The sequence below is a fragment of the Lepus europaeus genome, chromosome 10 (genome assembly GCF_033115175.1).
Source record: "Lepus europaeus isolate LE1 chromosome 10, mLepTim1.pri, whole genome shotgun sequence".
Taxonomy (NCBI): domain Eukaryota; kingdom Metazoa; phylum Chordata; class Mammalia; order Lagomorpha; family Leporidae; genus Lepus; species Lepus europaeus.
Window position 1 is genome coordinate 32,775,175 of NC_084836.1, and position 25,884 is coordinate 32,801,058.

At 37.9% G+C, this 25,884-nt stretch overlaps 2 protein-coding genes across 4 annotated transcripts in view; one reads left to right on the forward strand and one right to left on the reverse strand.

Moving 5' to 3' along the window:
* TMTC3 (transmembrane O-mannosyltransferase targeting cadherins 3) overlaps positions 1–18,939 on the reverse strand; it is a 50,301-nt gene extending 31,362 nt beyond the window's left edge. Inside the window, exons 1-6 of one of the 2 annotated variants that reach the window (XM_062203146.1) lie at positions 18,859–18,939; positions 8,706–8,922; positions 5,223–5,441; positions 3,527–3,626; positions 1,469–1,584; positions 853–1,025 (exon numbers count right to left, since the gene is read on the reverse strand). In XM_062203146.1, the coding sequence (XP_062059130.1) occupies positions 853–1,025; positions 1,469–1,584; positions 3,527–3,626; positions 5,223–5,441; positions 8,706–8,894 (797 nt within the window). In that variant the 5' untranslated portion in view covers positions 8,895–8,922; positions 18,859–18,939. Of the gene's footprint in view, positions 1–852; positions 1,026–1,468; positions 1,585–3,526; positions 3,627–5,222; positions 5,442–8,705; positions 8,923–18,766 lie in introns of both variants that reach the window. The other variant, XM_062203147.1, reaches the window with a different exon arrangement.
* A 260-nt stretch (positions 18,940–19,199) lies between these two features.
* Positions 19,200–25,884, forward strand: part of CEP290 (centrosomal protein 290) — a 92,355-nt gene continuing 85,670 nt past the window's right edge. For both annotated transcript variants that reach the window (XM_062203148.1, XM_062203149.1), the window contains exons 1-6: positions 19,200–19,403; positions 19,794–19,923; positions 20,071–20,148; positions 21,156–21,225; positions 21,864–21,910; positions 24,991–25,134. In XM_062203148.1, the coding sequence (XP_062059132.1) occupies positions 19,822–19,923; positions 20,071–20,148; positions 21,156–21,225; positions 21,864–21,910; positions 24,991–25,134 (441 nt within the window). In that variant the 5' untranslated portion in view covers positions 19,200–19,403; positions 19,794–19,821. The remainder of the gene's footprint in view (positions 19,404–19,793; positions 19,924–20,070; positions 20,149–21,155; positions 21,226–21,863; positions 21,911–24,990; positions 25,135–25,884) is intronic.

The following is a 25,884-nucleotide window of genomic DNA, read 5'->3' on the forward strand; positions in this document are numbered from 1 at the left end:
ATTCTATCCCGGTTGCCCCTCTTCCAGGCCAGCTCTCTGCTATGGCCCGGGAAGGCAGTGGAGGATGGCCCAAGTCCTTGGGCCCTGCCCCGCATGGAAGACCAGGAGAAGCACCTGGCTCCTGGCTTCGGATCAGCGCGATGCGCCGGCTGCAGCGGTCATTGGAGGGTGAACCAACGGCAAAAAGGAAGACCTTTCTCTCTGTCTCTCTCTCTCACTATCCACTCTGCCTGTAAAAAAAAAAAAAAAAAAAAATTTAAATCCATGCATAGATTTTTTTGTAATATGTATTTCCCATGAACTTTTTTTTAAAGATTTATTTATTTATTTGAAAGTCAGAGTTACACAGAAGTAGAAGCAGAGAGAGGGAGAGATACCTTCCACCCGCTAGTTCACTTCCTAGATGACCACAATGGGTGGAGCTGAGCTGACCCGAAGGTAGGAGCCAGGAGCTTATTCCAGGTCTCCTATGTGGGTGCAAAGGCCCAAGACTTAGGCTATCTTCTACTGCTTTCCCAAGCCATAGCAGAGAGCTGGATTGGAAGTGAAGCAGCCAGGACTCAAAATCGGTGCCCTTGTGGGATGCCAGCACCACAGGCGGTGGCTCAACCCGCTATGCCACAGCACTGGCCCCTTCCCATGGACTTTTTGAAGTACTCTCATACCACGTCCACCAAAATTTATCAATTTGTATACTTTAAACCTATGCACTTAAAAAATACATCGACTGTACCTCAATAAGTCCATTGAAAACAGTGTAAATCAAATGCTCTCTGGAATATTTATGATTATTTAAAATCCAAAGTTAAAAACACAGAACAGAAAAAACAAAAAAGAATCAGAATTTCCTACCTTGTGAATACTGGAAGCTGGGATTGAATAACCTGGACTCTAATCACAACAAGTAACAGTGTACTGAACATCAAGACAATGAGTTTTATTAGTGTCTGCAGCATAGAAAAGGGAATACTACCCTTTCCACGGATAAACTGTCCAGCAGTAGTACATAATAATGGCAAAGTATACTGAAAAGAAAAAAAAGTTTTAAACAATACACTATAAAATATTTTGAGTAATGTAAAATTTTTTAATACAAGAACAAATACAAAATGAGTATAGTCATAAGATCAATATGGAATGATTCACAGAACTGATAACAAATAAAACTCAGTAATCTTATCCAATAAGGAATTACAATCTAACATTATTGGATACTTCTCCAAATTGGCTAACAATTTCACTATTGAAATTTGAAAAGAAATTCTTAAATTACTAAAGATGTCTTAAAATGCTGAGTAAAGAATTCTCAGTGAGTATGAGCAAAATATACTTGTTTCATGAAAATCTTTGGCATCTTTATTGGTAAGCAAACTGATTTATGTAATAACGCATTTAGAACATAAAGTTATGAAAATCTGATCCAACTAGGACAAAAGAGAGAAACAAAGAAATGTCTGTTTTTCCTTACCCCCTGGGCAACGAACACCTCATACACACAGCAAATTCCCACCACTGTTATTCCTTGTTCTTTACACAGTGTTGCAACAGCCACTAAAAACACTGTCAGTGCAATTGGAGTCCACACTGCAATTTAAGGACAGAGACAATTAAACTATATGAAACAATCTTATAATATTAAAAAAGATAAGTTAAATCTTACTTGTAATTCCATATCCACATGTGTGTTATTCCCTATTGCCTTATTCTTTCTGCTTTAAAATACATTTAAATTTTGCATGTAATATTTATTTTTCTAGGTAAAACACTAAGATATATATTTCAAATAAAACTTTTGTGTAGACAAAAATTATCTAACCAAATATTAACTTTTAAAACAAAGGTAGCGTGGGGAATTTGGTGATTCAAAGAAGTATATAAATGGGACAACTATGTGATGATGTAAGGGAAGAATAGTCAGAGAAAAAGAAGTAAAGGCAAGCACTTCACTTGTTTGAAAATAGCAAGAAGGTTTGGTTTATTTGGCTATAGTCCAACAAGCTATGAGACGAGTGGCAAGGGATATGGTTAGAGAAGTAGATGGGAACCTGAATAGGGTACTGCAGGTCACATTATTTTCTGATTTATCATTTATGCCTTGTTTAGGATGGTATGTAGAGAGGCTACTGGGTTGCCATTCCTTATTAGTTACTGACTAACCTCTTACCACATGATAAACTGGGTAGGTAGGGACTATGAATACCCACATTTTATACAGATAAACTAAAGCACAGAGATCTGGTTAAGTACTTTGTCCAAGGTAGTAAATGGAGCTAGTAATTAGTAAGGAATAGAGCTGGAATTGGAAACTAGATACTTTGAGTTCACTATGACATGCTGCCACTCAACTGTCTTAAGGCATAATGCACAGCAACAAAAGGCAAGCCTATTCTTATTACTACCCTAAAAAATATTAGATTATTTGGCTAAGTCATTTTTTTAAGACTTACTTGCTTATTTGAAAGGCAGAATTACAGGCCGGGGGTTGGGGGGTGAGGAGGCTTCCATTTGCTAGTGGAGCTGGGCTAATCTAGAAAGTTAGGAGACAGGAGCTTCCTCCAGGGCTCCCACATAGGTGTGCCGGGGCCCAAATACTTGGACCATCTTCTGCTGCCGTCCCATGAACATCAGCAGGGAGCTGGATTGGAAGTGGAGTAGCAGGGACTCATGTGGATAGCCAGCACTGTGTGACAGGCTGCAGCTTTAACCTCTATGCCACAGCACCTGCCTCAATCACTTATTTTTTAAACTTTAGGTTGCATACATACAAAATTAAGCTACTTATCACAAGACAATCAAAAAAAATTCAGAGTTAAACATCAGAATTAACCAAACAAAGGTTAAGGTCATTATGTGGAGTCCTTTTCATAACTACTATACCCACACACTAAAAAAAAAAATTTTTTTTTTTTGCCTGGGATTGGTTTCTGGCAAAGCCAGGCATCATTAGGATTAATGAGCTCATGCATTCAAAGCACTTTTCAGGGCTGGGCACATGGTAGGAGCTCAATAAATAGCTGAACTCTGATCAACACATATAAAAAGTTACACTCCAGCAGGATTTTAACTTTGCCCAAACAGTAGCACAGTCTACTAGTGTTATTTATTGAAAGACAATTGAAGTACTAGATCTTATATCATTTTTTATAGATTAGCAGTAGATGGAACCAGAATTAACTCTAAAATACTTATATTCTAGGCTTATTTGGTTTTTTAAATTAGATCTTGTATGAGGGAACTTCAAAAACTTCCTGAAAATTGAATTAAAAGATGTTTATTTTGGTGCAAAAAGTATCTGAAATCCACGTAGATTTTTTCATAACATGCATTTAAAATATAAACTACATATAACTTCCAAAAATACTGACATATTACTTCATAATTCCATGCATGCTGAAGAACACTATATAAACTATAAGTGTAGCACATAATATTTTACAAGAAGCACATGAAGTAAATAAAAGTTGATCAAATTTTTTTTAAATTTATTTTTATAGCTATCAAAACATATCAGATGTTAGACATTTACCTATGGAATTATCCGGTCCTTTTGATTTGGTATATGACAAAAATGCAGCTAGAAAAAAGATAGATGACAAAAGTTCTGCTCTTCCTACAACACCTGTTACCTAGAAAGGGAAACCAGGTGGGAGGTTAAGTTCATGTTAATGAAAATAATCTTGAGAAATTATTATAAATAATAGCAAAGCAATTCAATTAGCAACTAAATTCTTTAACTTTTCAAGGCGCATTTCAAGGATATTAAACATTCTTTGGGTGCCCTCAGGTGGTGAATTTGTGTATTTCCACAAAGAAATTTATAACAGTTTTTCTTAAGTTATGTTGAAATAATGTAGACTCACAGGAAACCACAAACATGTACAAAGAATTCCTGTGTATTCTTTACCAGTTTCTCCCAATGATAATGTTTTACATAATTATAATACAATATCTATAATAGTTCTGAACTTTCAAAAGGTACTTGTAACCTATTTTTCTAAAAAGACAAGTACTCTTAAAAGTATTATATACTCAGTAAGATACATATATGTCTCTATTATGTATGTAACTTTCAAACCTAACATTTCCAAAGTGTTTTGAATTCGTGGTAAAATGTTTTATTTTTATTTTTTTTTTAAGATTTATTTATTTATTTGAAAGTCAGAGCCACAGAGAGAGACAGACAGACACACACACACACACACACACAGAATCTTCCATCCACTGGTTCACTCCCCTAATGGCCAAAATGGCCAGGGCTGAGCCAGGCTGCAGCCAGGAGCCAAGAGCCTCATCTGAGTCTCCCACGTGGGTGCAGGGACCCAAGATCCTAGGCCATCCTCCGCTGCTTTTCCCAGGCCATAAGCAGGGAGCAGGATCAGAAGTTGGGCAGTCAGGATTCGAACCAGTGCTCATATGGGAAGCTGGCGTGGCTGACAGCAGACTTACCCACTATGCCACAATGCCAGTCCCAGTAAAAATTTTTTTTAATTCCTACCATTTTTTTAAATGTATGGAAAATGTCTGCTAAACTACACACCAAAACATTCAAGATAGTTTGTGGAAGAAATACACAATCCACCTCCAACAAAAACACCTATACACACATTTTACTTATAACTTAACAGCTTACAACCAAGCAAGTCTATGCTCTGGTTGGGAGTTCTGGAGTTTCAAGATTATCAAGAAAAATAAAATAATAGTTTGAGATGTCTTGTTAGTAAGGGGTTGGTGGACACGTAACAGCAATGGTGAAGATAACTCAGAATTCTGACATACATGGTAATGAACTAGAGTCTCATCACTTAATAATATGTCTGTTCATATTTGTATAGATTTTGATATATTTTCACTCTTAAATTTGCCTGATTGGTTATTGCTGCCTGCCAATACAAGTATTGACAGGTTGGCAATAATATTTAAAGTCTGTACTGAACAAAAAAGGAACTGTATTTATTCATATTTTATATGGCTAACTTTAAGAGATTATTTATACCTTATGTTCTTGAATGAATAAACGTTTAGGTTTCAAAAACATAAATTAAAAAATTTTATGCAGTAGATGTGACTTAGTGGTATTAGATAATTAAGATTTATTATATCAATGTAAGAGTCTCAAATAGTTGCATTAAAGTCATGTTAAAGCTTTTTTCTTGAAATATATGTAATTACAGTCACTGAGTAGGATTTATAAAAAAGAAAAATAAATCTAAAATTTTACTTACTGCTTCTGTATGTATTGGGTGCACTGTAAAAAGTAGAGCAGCAACCACACTACTCCTGTTGTCCAGAAAAAGCTTACAGACTTTAAGAAATATCACACTGACCATAGCATGAAAAATCATATTTAGGAGATGATATGACATTGGTTTTAGTTCACTAAACAGATAATTTAAGCGAAATGTCAACACTGTTAAGGGACGGTAAGACTTGTGGCTTCTCTCCTAAAAGGAAACATAATCAATAATTATTAAAGTATCTCGGTCCTTTGAAGTAAGTAAAATAATCACTGTATTTAATATCAAAGATACTTATATTTGGCTAACCACAGTAAAATAAATAAATCGTCCAGGAGTTACAAACATAAAAGATAGCTTTATAATGTTGTTTTCTACTTCCTGTGTCCTAAAACTAAGTAATTTCTTCCCTGGTATATGAGTATAATGGACAGAGAATTAATAGCAGAGGAAGAATATTTGACTATTAATTTATCTTCAGCACAGATTTAAAAAAAAAAGATCAGGACAATGGTGGTATTGGTCAAGTTTGAGCAGCATAGGATTCTCTCCAAGGCTTGCCTTTCTATCTAATACACTAAGGCAAAAGTGTATGTAACTTGTGGATAGACTTTTCAAAAGCAAACCTAAAAACAGAATGTTTATCAGTTTGGTTCAAGCATAGAGGACCTAAAAAGTGATTCTCTAGCTGTCTTATAAAAAACTTCATAATGTAGTAAATGTGAATATATTAAGTTAAAGTTCCCCAAATCTTACACAGAACTAAAAAAAACAATTCTTAGAATATGAGACTACTGTCCACTCTGCCTGTCAAAAAAAAAAAAAATAAAAAAAAAAAAAAAGAATATGAGACTATATACTTCTATCTTCTGTTGGCAATAAAATTTTTATGTGAAATACTGAAGTTCCTTATAAATTAGAATAAAGTACTAAAACTAAAGTACTAAAACTTTTTACCAAGACAAAATTCAAACCAGATACATGAATAAAACACACAGTTCAAAAATATAGATAATATGCTAGTTACTTTTTGTAGTTTTACATAAAAACCATTCATATTCAGCTTCTTTGCTTTTCTAACTCTTACCATATTATGCTGTAACTCTCTGGCACAAAGGTACAGAATTAATTTACCTCATCTACTAGGGAACATTAGGAAACACAGGAACAAACATTTCCCACTTTGAAATTAGGAGTATCTTAATATTTCTATTTGTATTGACTATATACACCATGGTAAGCCCTCTATTTAGAATGTTCTTTCCTGACTAATTTCTATACAAAATTATTTTTAAGGTACTGTCCTGAACTAACATAATTTGTACCACGAAGTAGAAAAAGATGCTAAAATCCTTCAGAATGGCTGAAGTATTAATGTGGCTCCACCGGAACATATTTGTCAGGTAAAAGGATGAAGTCAGAAAATGGAAGCAAATGTGAATTTTTAATTATACTATATATAATCACTTGATTAGGCCCAATTGATACGGCATATGACATAGGTAATGACTATGGTTATGTAATTATTTGCATAATTCATTAGAAATCTACTTAAGACTTCACTGTGATAATCTTAGCTTATTAAATATTGGGTTATTTTGTGAAAATACAGTAAAATAGAAAACAATTACTCATGATATTAGTTGGCAACAGAAGATGCAAGTATGAATATAATAAACCAATTAGCTACATTCTCTGCTCCTTAACACAGGGATGGAAACAAAAACAAAAAACAAAACAACAAAAAAGCAAAGTAAGATATCTGTGGAAGTTACCTTAACACAAGAGACTTTACAGGCCAAATGTGAGAATAATATGGTTGACTACAGCACAGTGGTTCTTAGCATGAATGTACCATCAAATCTCTTCTCTTTAACCTCTCCTCCCACCCAAACAACAAACAAGATAAGCAAAACAAGCAAAAATATTGATGCTCCACATTCCATCTGAGAGATTATTTGAAATAACAGGCTTGGGTAGAACAGTAGTAATACATTTTTAAAAAATGTCCTGGGTCAACTCTACTGAGAAGTCAGAGCTGTGACCCACAGAACCAACAGTAAACGGAAACACTGAAAGGCTCTTGGTAGCCCAAAGACCCAAATGGTAATGTTCATTCATTTTAGAAAAATGTTTGAAGCCCAAAATGTGTGTGTCTCCATTCTGAGTACACTGTTATGAGTCTTTTTAGCCTGGCTGTTATAGATGCTCTGAATAAAATCAAATTTTTAATCTGCAAAGCTGAGAAAAATCACAAAAGAGACCACTGATATCATGATATGTTTACTTTTATGAGGTCTTTTAATCTGGCCAGCTAAATTTTCAGTTCAAAATCCCAATATGAGTAAAATATATCACCACAGATACTAACTAGTACAAGAGAACTGATACATGTTTCTAAAGTTCTCTGGAGGTTGGGGTCAGGTATAGCAGAAACTAAACTGTCCAGAAATAATATATAAAAATGCAATAGTTGTGCATTTTTGGATAAGACTAAGAAGGCTGCAGAAAAGCAAGGCTTGTTTATTTAGTTAGTAAGAAAAAATTACTTGGTGCTTGTGAATTAATTCCTTCCCTACCCTTGCAAGCTTTCCAAATTTGGGGAATGGGGAAACAGGTCATAAAGGATTGAGGAGCAAACTATTACAGAATATTATACATTATGTTTCAATAACAATTTATTGAACATCTGTGCAGTATGTATTATAGATGGAAAATTAATTTGTATATTTATTCTCAAGGTATTATTCTCTTTTATACATCAAGAAAATGACTGTCATCTAAAAGCTATATTTCTACCTGTATCACACAGCTAATAAATGAAAGAATTAAAATTAAAACTTAATTTGAATGGTCCCAGGTTGACAAGGGTTTACCTCTAAACATTTTAACAATGTCCTTAAAATAGCTATTGCCAGAGTAAAAATACCCTCCTGAAAATGAACAACACTTTTGGATTCTAAATATAAAACCTAAATAACTATTAGTTAAATAAAATGAAAAAGAATTTTAACTTTTTATAAGCTTTTGTTCCTGCAGAGAAATTGGCAATATGTGTATTTTTCATTTTAACTGCTAAAATCTATTTATACTGAAGCTACCACATTTAAAATGGTTAAATATATCACAGTCATTTCCTTTGTCTGATTCACAAAATAGAAAAAAGAAAAATAGTCAATGAGCAAGAAATAGACTTTATTATACCTATTGCTTTCCCTACACATTTGGTTCTTATACAAATATATTATTTTTAATAAAAGAAAGCCAAGCTACAAAGCCAAGGGAAGATTCAAGTACTCCTCAAGGAAGATAAATCACATTTTCAACTTCTTGTCCAACAAATTATGCATTATTTAAATTGGGGGGACTCCCTAATTGCTATGATGACAATATTCATAAAAAATTAGGAGTAACAAACTACCTGAATATTTTAAAATCTGATATACATACAAATAATATATAAGTACTTACCTCAGACATGGGGGTTCCCCAGAAATCATTCTGAAATAATGTTTTTAGGGGTGTAGATGGATGTAGGTCTTTATTATCCAGGATTGCTGAAACATCATCAAAAACAAAACCACAAAAGAGGCTGTTCCAATAGCAGGCAGTAACCACACCTACTATTAAGGTTATTTCTTTGAGGTTAATGTCAGCCATCTTTTTCGCAAGTACTTGTGGAGAAAAACTGAAAAAAAAAAAAAAAAAATCACAGAAAATTGACAAACTAAGCAACACATTTTTTTCCAAGTATAATTTTAGTAGATGGATAATAAAACAGACTACGTTAATTCTGCCAGAGAAAAGCTCAGCTCCAATGCCATACACCTTTTTTTTTTTTTTTAAAAACTTTCATTTAATGAATTTGCCATACACCTTTAAGAAGCATCAGCTGACTACCTCTCCACATTCCTAACTCAAGGCAGAACTGCTTCTCATGTACATTTTCCTACCTCTAATACAATGCTTTATTTCACCAATTAATCTTCGGTCCTAGGTCTCTACCTAAACAGACAGTAAACTCTTTATCAAATGTCACAGGTCAGGCTACCTGGAAAGTGCACATATAGAATACAATTCTTTGTATATGGGCTCTGAGAGTATCTAAATAAATCTTTGTGGAAAAACAAATCCTTGACAGTGAGCATGGTTTTTCCAAAATCTATGTGGAGCTTATATTTTATTAAACACAATATAAAAATCAATTTAATTAGAGGGTCTAAATCTAAAGCCTGTAACTTCGCTGAGTTTGGTCAAAAGCCTTGTAAAAATATATTTCTTGAATGCCTTTTGACTAGCTGTACACCTAGCTAGTTAACTACAGTTTCAGTAATTCCTCATTTTCACCCAGATTGGTTTGATTTTTATTATCTGCTCGGGCCTTGGGGGCATGAATTTATCATGCAGATCTAAACCATGATTTTCCTTTTTCCTATTACAACAAAAAGAATGGGTTTCATAAATGACAATTCACAATTTAGTGAAGACAGCTTTAGAAAGGATTTAGTGAGGGAAAGATTTAGAGGAGAATTATAGTAACTGGAGAATACTGAAAAAAATCAGCTTTACAAAACTTGGAAAATACTCTGAAAAAACATGGTGTGGCTAATACTAATGACACTACTCAAGCTTGTTTTTTCAGAGTACTTTGCAAATTTTGTACAGCTATAGAACTGTGTGATAAGAAATCTGTTATTTTAATCTACTATTTTTGTTGTTATTTGTTTCAGGAGTAATAGGAAACTAATAAGTCATTTACAGAGTCAGAAGATCTGAGATCAGAAATGAGTCTATAGGAGCTCTGGTCAGATAAAAGAGGAAGAATATTTATTAAAATCAACATTCTGTGCAGCAGTGAAAAGTCCTACTTGTGTAGGGAGGTGGGTTTATATTAAATCAGATGCAAAATTTAGATAAGAGTATCCATACAAAGGTTATGTAATACATGGGAAAGCACTAAAGTATCTTTTAAGACAGGAAGACCTCGGGATATATTAAAGAAATGCAAAACTCAACAAAACAGGAAGGGAAATCAGTTTACCCTTTGAGAAGTTCCATTTATAACTAAAAGAAAAATTATGTAAGGGCTTATCTTGGTCCAGAAGTGACTGGTCATCTCTAATAGACATGTATACTTCATAACAGATACAACGGCTGGTGGTGCTTCTGTTTAAAGAATGAAGAGACTAAATAAGCACTTGGCTTGACTACTGCCCAATCCCATGCTAAAACAACAGACAAGATTTTTTCTTTTTAACATTTTTATTTGAAAGTCAGATTTACAGAGAGGGAGGGAGGGGGCAGGAGGAGAGAGAAAGGGAGGGAAAGAGAGGGAGGGAGGAGGGGGAGAGAGAATGAGGGAGAGGGGGGGAGAGGGAGAGGAAGGGGAGAGAGGGAGAGAGAGAGACAGACAGACAGAATGAATCCACCACCCTCTGGTACACTCCCCAGATGGCTGCAATGGCCAGAGCCCAGCCAAGTTGAAGCCAAGAACCAGAAGCTTCCTCCAAGTCTCACACATGGGCAGCAAGGGCCCAAGCACTTAGGCCATCCTTTGCTGCTTTTCCCAGGCCATCAACAGGGAACTGGAAGGGAAGTAGAGCAGCCGGGACGTGAACTGGTGCCCATGTGGGATGCCTGTGTTACAGGCAGAGGCTTTTACTTGCTAAGCCCCAGTACTGGCCCCCAGACAAGATTAACGTGGGGAAAGTACAGATTTCACAAAGACAAGAACATTTGGAGAACAGAACATTGCAAATTTTGGGAAAAGTAAAAGTAGCTTAAAGGAGCCCAGGAAAGTAAATCCTAAGCCAACAAAGAAAGCACAAAAGTTTTTGATTCCCACTACCCTGCCAGAATCAATTCCAAAACCTGGTGCCAACAAGTGTAGGAAACAGAGGTAGGAGTAGATGGATGTTAAAATTTAGATCCTTTTCTCACTGGATACAGCCAAATAATCATCCCTTTTACAGGAAGACACAAAGCTGCAGATGTCATCTCTGGAGTACTTAAAAAAGGGTATGTCTGACATGGAGGCCCCAGAGGAAATGACAGCCTGCTTATGCTTTATGTTGAGGCCTCCAGCTCTCTTCCACAACAAGGCACTGAACTCTACTTAGTGTACACTTAATCTTATCAGTATAAAGTAAACTCAAAGTAGATCACTGTAAAAATTAAGAGAGAATAACAGAGAGAGGAGGAGGAAGAGTGGGAGTGTGGGCAGGACGTAGGGTAGGGTGGGAAGTATCACTGTGCTCCTAAATCTGGATATATGAAATACAGGAAATTTGTTTATCTTAAATAATTTTTTCTAAATTACAACACAATAAACAGGGACAAGATTTTAAAACCTTCCTAAAATAAAGCAGCTTTCATACCAAAAATTAGAAATCAAAACTTTTTTTTTCAGCCAAGAAATGCTGGAAACTGAGGAAAAAAAACAAAAGAGAATAAATGTTTCTAATTTCTGAGGGATAGTAATTTCCAACCTACAATTCTATATTAATAAATCCAAATTTCCTGAGTGGGAAAAGAGAATACAAAAATTAACAATCATTCAAGGTCTTAAAATATTTATCTCCAATGTCCCGTCTCAGAAATCTAGGAAAAGAGATACTGAAAAAAAAAAAAAAAAAAAGGAGTGTATTAAGAAACAGATAAGGAAATCAGGGAATAGAATTCAGCACAAGACAGACACAGGAATGACAGCCATGTAAGCAGGTCTGCCAATCGATCTTTACTGGAGCAAGTCAGAATTTCCTGAACAATGGTCCCAAGAAGATATAACCAAAAGAATACCTGATGTGTTTAAACATTCTGAGAACTATTATACTGTTAAACTGTTGAAAAACATGGCCGTCGCTGTGGCTCAATAGGCTAATCCTCCGCCTAGCGGCACCGGCACACCAGGTTCTAGTCCTGGTCGGGGTGCCAGATTCTGTCCCGGTTGCCCCTCTTCTAGGCCAGCTCTCTGCTGTGGCCAGAGAGTGCAGTGGAGGATGGCCCAAGTGCTTGGGCCCTGCACCCCATGGGAGACCAGGAGAAGCACCTGGCTCCTGCCATCGGATCAGCGCGGTGCGCCGGTCGCAGCGCGCCTACCGCGGCGGCCATTGGAGGGTGAACCAACGGCAAAAAGGAAGACCTTTCTCTCTCTCTCTCTCTGTCCACTCTGCCTGGCAAAAAAAAAAAAAAAGAAAAAGAAAAACATATACACATATATCTATATACATACACGCATCCACACATGCATCCACACACATGTGCATGCACACACGCTGTAATTCAGAAAAACAAGGCAAGTGAGGGCATCTATCATTAGGTAGGTAAAAAAAAAAAAAGCAAGTCTTGAATGGGTTGCAAATCTTCTTCCCATAAATAACCTCAGTTACCTGGCCTGGTAATGCCAATTCAGTTAGGCTGACAAATTGTTATCTGGTTAACTGCTCTACCCACAGATAAGCTTAAACTTCACAGAAGAATCTGATATATTGGAGACACTGATACATTTGCTTCATAACTATAATAAATACACACAATAGTAAATTATTGACTACACAACTTCTGGATTTGGGATTTTTAGTTGAAAAGTATAAGACTTTAGCTAGGTTTACAAACAGTACTGGAATTTTTATAAGAATTTGGAGTTGCTATAATTTTAACTTACCAGCTTTATAAAAGTTAAGTACTGGGAAGGGTTTGTTAGGTCAGGTATCTGAAGTACTAAAATGACTGCAGTTTCAAGTCAAGGTAATTTGGGGGCAGCACTGTGGCAAGTGCTGCCATTTGGAATGCCAGCATCTCATAACAGGAGGTTGGAATCTCACCTGCTCCACTCCCTGCTAATGGGCCTGGGAAGGCAACAGATGATGGCTCAAATACTTGGGTCCCTACAACCCATGCGGGAGACCCAGATGGAGTTCCGAGCTCCTGGCTCTGGCCTGGCCCAGTACCAGCATTGCAGTCACTTACTTGGGGAGTGATCAGCAGATGGAAGATCTCTTTCTCTGTCTCTACCTGTTTTTCATTCTGCCTTTCAAATAAATAAATATCTTTGTTTTTAAAAAAATGCAATTTAAACAAATTATAAATGTAGCTGACTTCAATTTGAATTGTAATCAAGAAAAAAAGTATGTTACTTTATAAAAAGAAGAAGATTTTCAGGCAAATTTTAAAGGTTGAAAGAATATACGACTACAGGCCGGCGCCGTGGCTTAACAGGCTAATCCTCCGCCTTGCGGCGCCGGCACACCGGATTCTAGTCCCGGTTGGGGCGCCGGATTCTATCCCGGTTGCCCCTCTTCCAGGCCAGCTCTCTGCTATGGCCCGGGAAGGCAGTGGAGGATGACCCAAGTGCTTGGGCCCTGCACCCGCATAGGAGACCAGGAGAAGCACCTGGCTCCTGGCTTCGGATCAGCGCGATGAGCCAGCCGCAGCGGTCATTGGAGGGTGAACCAACAGCAAAAAGGAAGACCTTTCTCTCTGTCTCTCTCTCTCTCACTATCCACTCTGCCTGTCCAAAAAAAAAAAAAAAAAACTATAAAAAAAAGAATATAAGACTACAAAATATTAACTTAATAAACTTCTATGGATCCAATAATTTCTAATTACAGTTAATGCTATTAATTGGGTATGGTTTAGGTTATGCCCCCCATAAAATCATGTGCTAGAAACCTGCTCCTCTTTATGGAGGTGTAAAAGGGATTAAACTACAGTAATTGAGGACCAGTGGAAGATAGGATACTGGGAAGTGGAGCCCAGTTAGTTCATGAGAGAGCAAATTATTAAATACAATAATATAGAGCAAGGCTGGTCCCCTCTGGTTTCCTGTCTCATTGTACAATGTCCTACACACACTTCTGCCAGTATGGAGCCATCTAACATGAGGTCCTCACCACAGATGAACAGAAGGGGCTCAGTGATCCTTCAGCTTCCCAAATTGTGAGCTAAGTAAACATTTTTTTCTTTATAAAGTATCCAGACTGAGGTTAGTTCATTACTGCAACAGAAAATGGTCTGACAGGTCATAAAAAATTATAGTCACTTCGAGTTGCAAACAGTTTCATTTGGTAACTGAAGTGCTCAGTGCTAATGTAATAATCAAAGCTTGATTTAAGTTGGTGGAATGTCTTCTCTCCCTGGCTTAAACTCATTGTAAATGAGAAATGTCTTGTATTGGAATGGGGAATTGATCTGTTCTCTTTCTTCAAGAGGAGGCAGTACATGAAGTTCTCGTCATGGTTTTTGAACACTATTATGCTAGAACAGAATGAAGAGGGAAGAAAAAGAGGAGAGAAAAAACTGCTGACTTTACTATATTCTCACGGATGTTTCAGGGTTTTCTGGGGGAAAACAAAGACAAAAATATGTCATGAGGGACTGTCAGCTGACGCACTCTTTATCTTGATTTCATCTGTATTCCTTCCTTGGAACAGGGCATTCAACTTGTCATTGCTGAGGTCTGGGTGTCACCATCACCCCATCTCTGAACCTTACTCCCAGGGGTGGCTCTCCTGGGGAGAACTACAGTTGACTGTACTACTTGAGCTCCTGAGCATGCACCAGAACCAGTGCGCTCTCCCTGCCTCTCATATCAAGCTTCTTTGCCCCTTTATAAACTCTGGTTTACGAAGGAGTTTAAGAAGCATCAAGTGAGTTTATCAATGAGGTGTTACACTTCACTGAGTGGATGACATTGCGCAATGTTTATTATTCAAGAGCAGCTTGATGTGTCAACATGGCTAGGCTACCGTATTCAATTAAGCTATGAAGCTATCCGGCAGAGGCACTTAGCATTTGCAACCAGCTTACTTGAAGATTAGCCTTCATAATGTGGATGGACCTCATGGAATCATTTCAATCACTTTAAAAGCACATCTGAGATTTCACTGAGAGGAAGTTCTGCCTCAAAAGCACACTACTGGGGCTAGCACTGTGGATAGAAGGTTAAGCCTCCATGTGCAATGCCAGCATCCAATATGGGCAGTAGTTTGAGCCCCGGCTGCGCTTGCCTGTAGTTTTTCATAATATGTGTTTTTCATGACCTTTATTACGCCCTTAATGTATGGAATTTCCATATTTTTGGTACCAAATAAATTCATCTTTTCATTCCACTGCTCCAGAACTTTTCTGAAGTACTTTTGTGAATGCGTGTTCTGCTGGTTGTGCCTGGGGCTGGAGAGTAAAAAAGAGCAGTAGTTAGCTTTAAAAGCCAATTCCCGCTACTTACGGTCACTACAGGTTTCTGTAAATGGTGATCTTAGGACAGTAAGAGAGTAAATCCCAACGTACATGTTCTTTTAAAGCCTCAGTATACAGCATATTTTTAAAAAATCATCTATCACGAAATGTGAGAAAGAATGAAGAATATGGAAAAGATTAAAAAATGGCCAAGAAATAAAAAGAACTTTTTAAAAGATTTATTTATTTACTTGAAAGGCAGAATTACAGAGAGAGGGAGAGACTAAGTGAGAGAGAAAGAGATCTTCCTTCTGCTAGTTCACTACCCTAACGGCTGCAATGGCCAGGGCTGGGCCAGGCCAATGATGGGAGCCTGGAACTCTCCATCCAAGTCTTTCATGCAGGTTCCAAATACTTGGGCCATCTTCAGTTGCCTTCCAGATGCACTAACAGGGAGCTGGATTGGAAGTGGAGCAGCCAGAACTTGAACCAGCACCCATTTAGGATGCCTATGACACAGGTGGCAGCTTAACACTCTGTGTCAAAATACTGGCCCCAAGAAAAAAGAATTTTTAAAAATTTCTCAGAGGAATGTAATATGAGAGAAAAGGAGAGCAAGTTGGTTCTGCTGAATGCCACAAGCTCAGTTAAGGAGTCATTTTAAACTCTATCCAAAAGACTCATCCTTGTGGTAGAGGCTGGGAGCTGGGACGATAGATTATACCAGGATAAAGAGGGAAGCAGACAGGATTCACTCAAGGCCATTATGGTAACATACACTGCTATTTGTTGTAGAAACTTACAGTTTTTTCCCTAGGCATACAAACATACTCACAGATGCATATAGTTCAAGTGGATGCAAACACTGAATTATGTTTGCTCAAAAAAAATGATACTACATATATGCACAAAAACTCAATTATAATCAAAATCACTCATAAGCTACACTAAAGAGATACAAAATATAATTCCCTTAAAAAAATGTATTGAGTGCTTACTTTTTGTAACAATCTAACAATACAACTGTGGAAAAGATGAACCTATAGGAAAATTCTATTTGACTTTGGGAATATTTAACCTGGAAAGTTTTCTCAATTCAATTCCCAGGGAAATTGGCAAAGTCCTCCTAATTTCATTACACTATCTTATATAATAAGAGTAATCTATTATATTTTATTATCATCCTAAAGTCTGTGAAATTTGGTTTGGCCCGCAAAGTTTGCAACTGTATTAACACTGGCTCCTACGTATGTTTCCAGTCTCCTCCTGTGGAAAGAAGGCAAGTACCTGCTTGTTGCACACCTGTTTCTTGTCATGAGAGGAAGGCAAAGCAAAACCTTACTATTCATTGTGGATACTAAATGTCTCATGACTCTGCTCTCCTTTAGACCTGGGGAAATAAGTTAGCATTAATTTCCCCAAAAAGGAATGAAGTAACATCTAAGGACTATATATTGATGAGGACAGATAAGAGAGGTATGATTATATAAGGCAAGGCTTTCTTCTTAAGTGATGTTGCTCAGATAAAACTGTTCACAGAATCCTAGGGAGGAGAGAAGGCAGGTCTAGACAAGTGTTTCTGTAAATAAGGCCATTTATAACACTGTCACAGAATCTTCCCCATTGATGAGAACTGATGTAGAAAATTTAATGAAAAGTAATGGTGGGTAATAATACTTAAGCAAGATTTTGCCTTTAATCAAGATTGCCATTGAAAACTTGGTTTCAATCTTAGCTTCAATTATTTGGAAATCACTTAATTTCTCTGAAACTTTTCTCAAGAACAAAAAAAGTAAACGAATAGGAAATAACAGTTACAGTCAATGCAAACACAAGGTGCAGCAGAGAAAATAACAGATTCCTATCATGAAAATAAACGTGTAGTAGTGTAAGTACTGTGTGATACATGAGGAGAGTTCAAAAAGTTCATGACAAGTAGGATCAGTTTCTTTTGGTACAAAACATTTGAAATCCATCCCTAGTTTTTTCCTAACATATTTTTCCATGTACTTTTTGAAGACTCCTATGTGTTCAACAAATATTAAATTTCTTCTCTGCTATTCTCTTAAATTATGAATGAAAAACACTGAACATGAAGAATACTGCAAATTTGTGAGTAAACCAAGTTACAGGATTAGAATATGACGAGACTGAGTTAAAATAGCTAGAATGAAGAACAAGCATTTCACAGACTGGTTCTCAGAATGCCTGGGGTGGCAGTATGGTAGTTATGAACATGTCCTCCATCTGTGTTTAATCACAGTCCAGCATTTAAGTCAGAGCACAGGCCTTAACCTCTCCCAGCCAGTTTCTTAACTTATATGGAAAATGAGAACAATATGCACATATTTTGTTGGACTGTTGTGAAGATTAACTGAAATGGTAAATGATATTTGACATAAAATCCTTCCTAAAAAGAGAAAACAAAATTATCACTCTCATAAATCTAATAAACGTCTTTAAATGAATCCCACAAAATGAGTATGTTTTTACTTCCTAAGGAGTTATTTCTTGTTTCACCCAAACACGTGGTTTAAAAAGAAATCCAAGTCTGGAGGGAGAAGAAAACCACCCCCTCCCCCGCCCAAAAGATGAAGAAAGAAATCGTACTTATTTTCAAATGGAAAATTTACTGTCTATGATAGCAAACAAACAAACAAATAAACAAAAAACAACACAGGAGTTTAAAGAACAAAAGACGAAGATGAGAGGCACTGGTCCAGTTAGCTGGAAACGTCATGTATGTAGATTTTCAGTCTATGGCTTGAGTTAACCAACGGGCTTGAGCTAACCAACGGTGTATCCTATCGTGAATGGCTCAGAACAGCGAGCCGAGCATAGCTTGCACGAATAAGAGCGGCAAACACCTGCCAAGCTGGGTTCACAGAAGACCACCCTCAGTGACCAAGCAAGCGACCGCGGGCAGGACGCCTTCTCTCCACCCCCGCAGCGGTCCAGGCAAGTGCTGACCTGCTCTCTCTAGAGCCCTCTCTCTACGCTCACTCCTCATCTTCAATCCTCGGCGGCAAGGCAAGGGTGCTGCCTAAGGCCAGCGGGATCGGGGAGGTGCCGCCCCTTCCTCAAGTCTCCCCTCGCCCCCAAACCAAGATCTGGGCTGCGCGGTCTGCGCCCCGCGTGCCAACACAATGCTAACACCAGAGAAGGCTAACACAGGCTTTCCTTCTAGCGGAAGGCAAGCTGCTGGGTGCCGCCTGCCAAGGCCCAAGGAGGAGATGGGGCTTTCCCACCTCTTTAGACCCTGGTCCAGCCCTTCGGCCCCAAGGGTAGGAGCTTATTTAAACCGGGACCGCTCCCCTCCGTGCCGCCCCAGTCTCTGCCCTACAGCCCGACCTTACCCGGGAGCGTTTCCACCAGGGAGATGGCTCAAGGAAACCTCAGGAAGGGAGGCCCAAAGAGTGACGCCACCGAAGCCACAGTCATGGTTTACCTCGTTCAGGCCACCAGCGCCGGCACACCTCAGCCACGGCGCCTCCCGCCTCCCGGCTCTTCCTCCGCCTCCCGGGTAGGGTCGCAGGCTGCCGCACTGCACACCGGGAATGCCCCGCCTCCCTTCCTCAGAGACTTCAGTTCCCAGCATGCAAAAGCCTCGAGGCAGAATTGCATCCTGGGAGTTGAAGTCTTTGTCTCACGCCTTGTCTTGGTCCTTAACCCTGCGTTCAGGGAGTTCGTCGGGGAAATCTATAGACGTAAAGCATCAACCACAGTCGTGAAATGTAGGCTTCCTTGCATCCGGGGCCTTGTTTCGGTCTGGGCTGGGTGGGGAATGGTGTCGCCTAGTAGCCGACGCCGCCTTTGCCTGCTGGGAGCTAGTTGGCGGGACTCAGAGTTCGCGTGGAACCGCGCTAGGCAGCGATCGGGAGCCCGGGAGGGGTTCCGCTAGGTGGTTCGATAGATGAGGGACCACCGCGGGCTGTCAGGATTGGTCTAGGTGGATGGATCATTGCAGACGGAACAGCGTCTCTTCACTAGCAGGTTCTTTAGCCTCAGGGCCCATATGCAACACCCAAGCTACCCCGCCCCTCCTCACCTCTAGTCCGCAATCCTTCTGCCTTCTCTTTGCTCTAGTCCTGGTTTCCCTGGTACAGCTTTACTCGTTTCGGTCGTTTATTTCTGCATTTTTTTTAACTCCCAGTTTCTAGCACTCAGAATTAGGGGTCATTTTCAGTTTTGCAAACAGCTTTGTGCTGTCTGCGTTGTCGGTAAGGGGCTTGGAAGAGGGGACCCAAATCAGTCCTGACCTGGATTAGTTTCAGCAAGCAAGCTGTCGTATTTTATTTAGCCAGTACAGTATCTGACGCTTTGTGCCGACTGCACTAATGCTGTTGACAATGACACTGCTAATAACCGCCTGTTTTGTTACAGAAGGTGGAACACAGTGAAAGAATTCAAGATGCCACCTAATATAAACTGGAAAGAAATAATGAAAGTTGACCCAGATGACCTGCCTCGGCAAGAAGAACTGGCAGATAATTTATTGGTTTCCTTGTCCAAGGTGCTTAATTGATAAGTAATACATAGATATATGAGTATACATGCAACTACGGTTAATTTAAGTTGTCCCTAAAATCATTGAATTGTACAACTAGAAGAGTTCTTGTTTCTGAAAACTTACAAAATGGTTGATTTTCTGTGTATTTAGGTGGAAGTAAATGAGCTAAGAAATGAAAGTCAAGAAAATGTGGTTCACCTTTTCAGGATTACTCAGTCACTAATGAAGGTTTGTATGCAGTAGATCTTAATGGTACCTTGGCCATTAGAGGAAACTGAAGAATCTTTTCTTAAATAATCTCTGTGGAAGCATGTGGTAATGTTGGGATCAGTGCTCAAGGATGAGGTATCTTCAAATAAGAATGGAATACAAATAGAGTGTAAAACATTGATAGTGTTTACTCTACAATTCCTAAAAGAATATGTAGGGAAAACAGAAATGGTATGTTTAAAAATAACATAGAGACATATATTCTGAGGCACAAATGAAAACATGCAGACATTAACTGCTACAGAAATTTTGTCAGGGATAGAAATGGTTTAAGAGGAGAGTAAGATGACTTCATAGAGGACAAAAACCGAGGAAGAGTTTTAGGTAAGCAGAAGGCAGTGGTAAGATATGGTAAGGGGATTCTAAAGCTGGTGTATTTCCACAAATAACTTACTCTTCACATTTGAAGACACATGTGTAGAAGGTTTGTAGCAGATAATAGAATAAAACATATTGGGTCGATAGTTTGAGTTGGGCTTTGGACAGCCTTAAAGATTTATTTTATATTATCAGCAGATGGGGAGTAAATTAAATTTTTGAACCATGATTGATGTAAAAGTATACCTTTGGAAGGTGAAACTGGGTATGTTACACGAGGGAGACTGAAAGCAATTGGGGCTATTTAGATGTAACATTATGAAGGAGCTTTATACATAAAATTATGGGCTAGAATAATAGTTATTGTAATAGCAAAAAGGGTGGAAAAGATTCCAAAAGGAGTTGTCACACTGGCTATAAAACTTGTGGGAAACGGAAGAATCAAACATGTTTCCAACTAAAAAATTTAGAAATTGCAGCCTTAAGTAAGAGAATCATTCATTCGTTCATTCAACAAATATTTACTGCATGTCTTCATATATAAGTCATTGTAGGCATTAGGGATGAAGACGGCAAATTAAACAAAACCTTTGTTCTCAGTGTTTACCTATAGCATGCAGGCATATTGAAATAATTATTTTGTTTAGATGAAAGCTCAGGAAGTAGAGCTAGCTTTGGAAGAAGTTGAAAAAGCTGGAGAAGAACAAGCAAAATTTGGTAAGTGCCTTGTAAAAAGTTTATTGTAGTGTTAAATAACTCCATTTATTCATTAAACAGTATAAAGATAAATTTAATATATTGTGTAAAATGTTTATATTTAATTTATTGAGAAAGACGTTTCTAAAAGTCCTAGTTTAGATCTGTTATAAAATAGTCGCTTTCTCTTATGTCACCTTGAAATCATGGTGGGATTTTTTTTTTTTTTTTGACAGGCAGAGTTAGACAGTGAGAGAGAGAGAGAGACAGAGAGAAAGGTCTGCCTTTTGCCGTTGGTTCACCCTCCAATGGCCACCGTGGCCGGCGCGCTGTAGCCAGCGCACGGCGCTGATCCGAAGCCAGAAGCCAGGTGCTTCTCCTGGTCTCCCATGTGGGTGCAGGGCCCAAGCACTTGGGCCATCCTCCACTGCACTCCCGGGCCATAGCAGAGAGCTGGCCTGGTAGAGGGGCAACCAGGACAGAATCTGGCACCCCAACCGTGACTAGAACCTGGTGTGCCGGCGCCGCTAGGTGGAGGATTAGCCTGTTGAGCCACAGCGCCGGCCCATGGTGGGATCTTTTAAAAGAATTGATTTATTTATTAGTTTGTTTGAGGTCACCATAATTAATTAAAACACTTCTCTTTTTTTTTTTAATAGAAAATCAATTAAAAACTAAAGTAATGAAACTGGAAAATGAATTGGAGGTATGTCCTTTTATATTCCCTTGGGTGTAATTGTCATTACTTTTTATTATTTGAGTTATTTTCAGATATTTTAATTACTTTTGACTGGAAATATTACAAGGATAACCTTGTTCTCATTTCTGTGTAATATATATTCTGTGTGCCTTTTATGTGCCATAAATTCTTGTACGGATTAGGGAACTAATTGGGAACAAAATAAAAACAGTTAATAGCTGGATACTGTTTATAATCTAGAGAAAGAGAAGTTTGCATTTGAGGTAGAGTGGGGAAGAGTGGAGATTTGAAAAATAGTGATAGAAGGATATAATAGAAAACATGATTTTTGCCAAATCCAGGGGTTAAGATAAGAACACTGTTGGAAGAGGTAAATATATTAAGATTCTGGAGAAGGAAGGAATTAATGTGATATAAATCTTTTAGCCTTTGAATGGAGGAAGACCCCCTTTCATCATATTGGGAAGGAAAGAAGAGTGATTGTGTACAGATTGTTATGTGTGTAGGTTAGTAAGTGGAAGATGAGAAGTTAGAGACAAGGTCCTATGCTAAAGAAGTCAGATAAAGTTGGGAATACTTCAGTACTGAAGAAAGGATTAGAAAGTAGGGTTCCGGAATCAGACAGATTTTTAAGTTCTAGTCCTGTTTCTTTTACTTGTTAACTTTGTGAACTTGGATGAGTTATTTCTTATCTCCTACTTTATATCTAGCTCCAGGAAAATGGCAAGTATTTTCAATAAGTATTTATTAAATAAATGAATTATGGATTGATTTTATATGTGTTTAGCCAGGCAGCTACTATGAAACAGAAAGTTAGGGCAGTTGAAGATACTGATAGGAAAGTGGTTGTAAAATCTTAGCTGAAAAGGTAAGGAAGTCAAGATTGGGGGGAAGTTAAAGATAGGGAGAAGAGAGGTCAAGGGTGTGTATAGAAATATTTGAGGTAAAGGGGCAGATATGGTGGGAGTAATTAAAAAAATGCTTCTACTTAGATAAGGATCTGGTGTGGGTGTAGAAGCAGGAGACTTATGAATTCAAGAAACAAGTTAAAAAGAAAAAGAGACTGGCGTGAAAATTTTGTGAATGTACAAATTTCCTACGTGGGCATTTAAAAAATGACGGAGAGACAATGAGACAATGAGAAAAAGAGAGTGACACACAGACACACTTTGATCCACTGGTTTACTTCCCAAATGTCTGCAGCAGCTGGGCTGGGCCAAATCTAGGAGCCAGGAATTCCATTTAGGTCTCCCAAGTGGAAGGTAGGAACCCACGAACCAGGTGATAAATCAGGAAGCATCAGACTGATATCAAGCATCTAATAATAGTAATAATCAAGCATCAGACTAACCCATTGTGCCTGACATCCACCCCTAGGTTTTTTTGATTGTTTTTTATTTTTATTTTTATTTTTTTGTTTTTTTTTTTCTTCCTAACATTTATTTATTTATTTTAAAGAGTTATAGAGAGACATTGAGAGCTATGTCTTCTATCTACCAGTTCACTCTACAAGTGGCTGAAATGGCTGGGACTGAGCCAAGCTGGAGCTGGGACTTTCTTCCCAGTCTCCCACGTGGATAACAGGAGCCCAAGGACTTGGGCCATCTGCTGTTTTCCCAGGCCATTATCAGGGAGCTAGATAGGAAGTGGAACAGCCGAGACATCAACCAGCACCCATATCGGATGCTGATGTTGCAGTTGGTGGCTTTACCTGCTAAGCTACAATGCAGCCCCCTTGGAGAGCTTTTTATGGAAGACCAAGAGCCATATGCCTGCATTCCCAATTGACTTGGAGAAACCTGGGAAGTTGGTGTTTTGCTACTACCATAATTAGGTGGAGATAAGGTTGCTGGATATCGTGTGAAGTTAAAAGCTGTTGGATTTTTCACAGGGTGGTAGAGGAATGATAACCTGCATGATGGAATGAATCTGGAGGGTATCAGCACTTTTTATGGGAGGGGAAGAGAGAAAACTTTTGTTAAAGTAGGGCATTGCAGAACTGTATGGTGAAGACCTGAATATGAGAAAGGTTAGATGAACAAATGATTTGATTTATTGTAAAAAAAATTATTTATTTGAAAGAGTTATCGGAGAGGGAAAGAGATGGATATTTCATCTACTGGTTCACTACCCAGATGACTGTAACAGCTGGGGCTAGACGAGGCCAAAGCCAGAGCTTCTCCCAGTCTTCCAGCTGGGTTCAGGGGCCCAAACATTTGGGCCATCTTTTGATGCTTTTTCCAAGGCCATTAGTAGGGAGCTGGATCAGAGGTGGAGCAGCAGGGACACAAACCTGTGCCCATATGGGATGTCCGCAAAATGGGTGGCAGCTTTACCCACTGTGTCATAATGCCAGCCCCAATTTGATGTTTTAAGCCATGAGCTATATTAACAGAAATATGGAACAAAATGGATTTACTGTCAGATTTTACAGATAATCTAAATCTGGGCTGTCCAATATGATAGCACTAACTGCTTGTCATTTGCATTTATATTAACTCAAAAGTAAAATCAAAAATTCAACTCTTCAGTTATACTAGCCACATTTCAACCACTCAGTATCTATATGTGAATAGTAGCTACTGCTTTGGACAGTGTAGAGAACATTTCCATATTCTAGGATGTCCTGTTGGATAATAGTGGTCTAAATGGTCCATACTGTGAGAGTAAGAACAGGTTAAGAGTACAAGGGTCAGTGACTAGGGTAGAAGCCCTTGTAGTTTGGAGCCTGGTTTTGAGAGGCTCAGGAGAAATCTTGGTAGTTCGTCAAATACATTTTGTGTCTTTGCAGTAGAGTCCATAAAACTATAACTATGACTCAGTAGTTATAACAGACCCTGAGTGGTTAATAGTCAATTGTTTGTAGCTCTGGGTGGCTTAAGAAAAGCTTAAGCAGTTGTCAGCCTGTGAACTAAAGCTTAAATAAGCCAAATCCTTTAAAAAATCGTCCTTTAGCTAGTAAGCTTTTAAACATCTGGTGCTGAAAGATAATGAACATTTAAAGACAAGAGAATTGTTTGCTTGTTGTTAATTCATTCGAACCTCCAAATGTGATGGGATGATTTATACTTTTTGCTTTCTTTAAGATGGCTCAGCAGTCTGCTGGTGGACGGGACACTCGGTTTTTACGTGATGAAATTCGCCAACTTGAAAAGCAGTTGGAACAAAAAGACAGAGAATTAGAGGATATGGAGAAAGAGTTGGAGAAAGAGAAGAAAGTCAATGAACAAGTAAGGCATTTTTTTTTTTTTCAGTGAATCTTAACCGTTCCTGTTATCTTTGTAGAATAACTGATTTTGCTTTTTATAATTATTGGTAATATTATCAATTTCTATATTTTATGTTATGTTTGTAGAAATTTATTCACTGTCTAAGGTTTTATATCACTGTTGTCATTATATCTTTAAAATATAATGGATCAGATACTTCTAGTGTGGTTTGGAGATTAATTCTTTATATTTGGAAGAATGTTTTTCTCAGGACTTTGAAATTACATACATCAAATTGATAGTTTTGAATATTGGTGTGATAACATTAGTAAGTATTAAAAAACAGGTGATTTTCTTGCTGCCATAGTTTATTTTGGTTACTAAGTTACATCTGTTTAATGTGCCTGTGTTAGTAGTTGATTTGGAAATGAATCTTTAATTTATGCTTTCCATATGGTTAATTAACTTCTTTGTTTTATGTAATATATAGGTTCTTAACAATTTGTGTTAACATTAGCATTTTACAAATCAATTCATATTTATAATCATTTTGCAATGTAATTTATTATCTCATATGTTATTTTTTGTTAAAAATCATACAATATTTACCTAAATTTAACTTTAGGGAAAAAAACATCATGTTTGCAGATAAATTTGTATTTTCTGTCTGAAAATAAGATGTTTCTTATTTTGCCTCAACTGTCCATAAACTTTGAATAGGCACCATGCTGCTGTGGTCCCCCATGGTGGACACTGTCCCGCCCTCATGAC